This window comes from Buceros rhinoceros, unplaced genomic scaffold (assembly GCF_000710305.1).
Source record: "Buceros rhinoceros silvestris isolate BGI_N320 unplaced genomic scaffold, ASM71030v1 scaffold8031, whole genome shotgun sequence".
NCBI lineage: Eukaryota > Metazoa > Chordata > Aves > Bucerotiformes > Bucerotidae > Buceros > Buceros rhinoceros.
Genome location: NW_010392468.1, coordinates 5,306 through 8,665, shown reverse-complemented (window position 1 = coordinate 8,665; position 3,360 = coordinate 5,306). Strand labels below are relative to the sequence as shown.

The window sequence follows — 3,360 nt, the reverse complement described above, 5'->3', positions numbered from 1 at the left end:
AAGAGAGGAACTCTTTGCCACCATTCTCATTCTTTGCCACCTCTCTGCTTCTGAAGCCTAATATTACTAAAAAAAAAATCAGTAGTACACAGTAAGACTTAGTTCAAGCACATAGATGCAACAGCATCAAGGGTTTCATCTCCGTTTGGTGCCTCCAAAGCCTGCAAAAGAGAAAAAAAAATGTCAGCTCCACCACAGCTTTTCCACTGGGCTCTCCAGTTCTAAAAAGGCTAAAGGTGGTAAGTGAGATGAGCTAAACACATTCACCTGAAGTAGAAGAGCCAGCAGCTGCAGGCTAACTGGCCTGAAAAAACATTCCGTTCTTGCAGATTAGACAACACACTTTCTACAAAGAAATCATGTTTTATACAAACATATAAACATGTTTGCTGGAGAAGGGCAGGTGTAGTGCACACCAATGGGGGAAGCCTTAAACTGATGTGCCTTACAGGTGAAGACAAATCCAGTACTGGTGGTACTATGCCCACCGTAGGCCTGTTTCATCCGCCATAAATGTTGCCCAGCTTCCATAGGAAACAGAAATAAGGGACATTGCTACTTGCCCATCTGTACAAATCGGTAAAATAAGTGAAGAATGCTTGCTGAAACTCAACTGACATCTGTGTATTTTTGATAAGTCAAAGCCTCTCGAGCTTCAGGAGATTATGAGTCTTTTGCCTTACCAGAAGCAGTTCTTGTTCCCGAACTGCTGCCTTGTGTAGAATTGCTTGACTGCCCATTCATTGGAGGTGCAGCTGTGGCATCTGTCCATGTACTGTAATACGGGGAATGGGGCCGTGCTCTGATGAGAAACAGAGTAGAAGGAAGGCTTCATCAGTGACATGATAAAAAAAATAAGTTACCATCCCAAACCAGGAGACTACATCTGAGGAAAAACTGTAAGCTGGCAGTTGTTTCAAAGGTCCAAGTCTCCCTATGTAATGTAATTAACATGTTGAGGGCAAGGATATCCAGTGTTGTCACAATAACATCTGCAGACTTTCAAAAGGAAATTAAAGCTCGTTCTTCAGGGTAAGGAATCCTAACAATTGCAAATGATGAATTTTTTTTAAATTCTGACCCTACATTCTGTCAGACAAGAAAGCAGGTTTGACATCTGAAGCTTAAATGTACTTCAGCGACATCTATGTCTCAGCCATGTAAGACAGAAGAAAACATCCCTCTGTTCTGTAAACGATTTTGAAAAGGTTGTATCAGTAAGACTAATGTATCACGACCTTTGACTCACAGATTTAAACTACTTGCTTCTGTGGTTATGGAATTTCCTGCTGTTGAAATTTACAGATAGCTATCTCACACTTTCTGGCACCAGCATTTCCAGGCACATCATTTCAAACAACTGAAAAAAATAAAATACTGCACCAAAGACTGTTCTAAAAGAAAAGCAGCCCAAGTTAGGAAGCTGGTTCATGAATTTGGACTTAAATATTCAGTTAAGCCTCTACACTCGAACAGCAAGAGGTGGCTACTGAAGTGTGTATGGAAATCAAGGAACCAACCGGTATGTAGATAATACATCAAATACAACGTGTAGACACAAGGATCATGTATTTAACACATATCAAATCAATAAAACCTTTAATGCATTATACCTGTCAAGAATTTTTGGCAGGGCTGTGTAATAAAACAAGATCACAGAATCATTCTGGTTGGAAAAGACCTTTAAGATAATCGAATCCAAGATACGACCTTTCAGCCTCTGAAGCTCCACTCAAGTGAATTTACAGACAATTTCTACTGTTAGTGGCATCACCATCCTAGTTTCATATTATTTGGCTCTATGAAATCAATACTGCACACTGGACACTTTAGAAATTCTCTTACATCCCAAGTTTTCACTTCCTTAATAAACAGGCAATCCTGATACGCCTCCTGTCATTACCAAAAAACCTTTACAATGAAAGAAGATGCTTTAACACTCCTGTTCACATGATCTTACTCCCAAACTTTCAACATAAAAAAGTATGTGGTTATATTTAATCTGTTACATTACTGCATGACTTCAGGATTAGAGTTGATGCACATGCAGTGATTTGATAAACAGAGGAAACTCCTTGGGCTCTAAAGATTCCGTGCAGGAGCCACATATTCTTCTCTAGTGAAGCCTATAACAGCAGCAGTGGCTCCCGTAAACTGTTAATCTAGATATGATGCATTTTACCTGTTTAAAAGCATTTAGCAAATACGACCAGCAGATGTTTACTGCAGCACTGAAACTGCTTTGGAATAATGTTGGTTTTCCACAGTACAGTTTACACGACCTATAAGTCCTTTGGAAAACCACACCTCTCAGTGTTCCGTACATGGGCCACTGGGAGACTGTAGATTAAAGGCTATTTAATCCGACAATGCTGACTATCACAAAAGAGCAGCTGCCAACCAGACTGACTTTAGGAGAGATGACACTGACACAGGAGACCTATATACAGATGGTTTTATGCTTATTATCATCTGTGTTTTAAGGCAGTCTGCAGATGGATTTTTTTTTAAATGCTCATTTTACATTTGCAGGCCATCATGTCAGGTCAGAGTAACCAGATAAAGCAGCATGAGGGACTTCAGTCCTCCCAGGTCTTCTTTCCCAGAAACACGTTTAAAAAGTCTCTGCTGCTGGAGCTATAGATTGCTCCTCAAAACTGTCCTGGAGGCAGGATTTTATAGCTTGAATGATACAGGCCTGAAAGTTTAGAAACAACATAAACATCATACGTGGCATATCCTCTAGAAGCTTAAATACTTAAAACCTGATAGCACACACATTTTACCTGTGACTGCCAGCCAAGTAGCCGAGCAAGCCTCCTGCTCCTAATCCAGTCCAAAATCCTGGTCCTGAATAGGTTCCATGACTGGAACGAGTCCCAAAGCTGTTGTCGCCTTAAACAAAATGAAAATGGAAAACGTATCAGTTAGTGGCACCTAATCCTCAGCCAGCTGTTGCAACAAGACTCTCTCCTGTTAAAGATAACGGAAAATAAGACAATAAACTTTTCCCGATTTCAGTAGATTCTTGGTCGAGATTAACTTGAAAGGCCTCACAGTTCAGAAAGCAGTAAAAAACCATAAGTGAACACTAACACAAAGAGTTTTACATTAAAAATTGGCTTCCACTCAATCCCACAGCCATAACATCTGCAAAATATGGCAAAGTGTCCCTGCCTGCAGATTTATAAACAGACAAGTTAGACTATAAATAGAAAAGGAAATGAAGAAAGAATATTCTGCACAAGGTCACACAGCAGGCCAGAAGCAGACACAGACACAGGAAGAGAAACCAAGTATGTAAGACCAAACAGTGAACTAACCACTAGGATACACAGCTTCTAATCTCACTCGGAAGAG

General features: G+C 40.2%; 1 protein-coding gene across 1 annotated transcript in view; it reads right to left on the bottom strand.

Annotated features, from left to right (window-relative positions):
* Positions 1-135: 135 nt before the first annotated feature.
* SARAF (store-operated calcium entry-associated regulatory factor) overlaps positions 136-3,360 on the bottom strand; it is a gene marked incomplete at its 5' end in the record, with an annotated part of 8,225 nt that continues 5,000 nt past the window's right edge. Inside the window, 3 exons of the mRNA XM_010144488.1 lie at positions 136-161; positions 684-802; positions 2,787-2,895. Of these exons, the coding sequence (XP_010142790.1) occupies positions 136-161; positions 684-802; positions 2,787-2,895 (254 nt within the window). The remainder of the gene's footprint in view (positions 162-683; positions 803-2,786; positions 2,896-3,360) is intronic.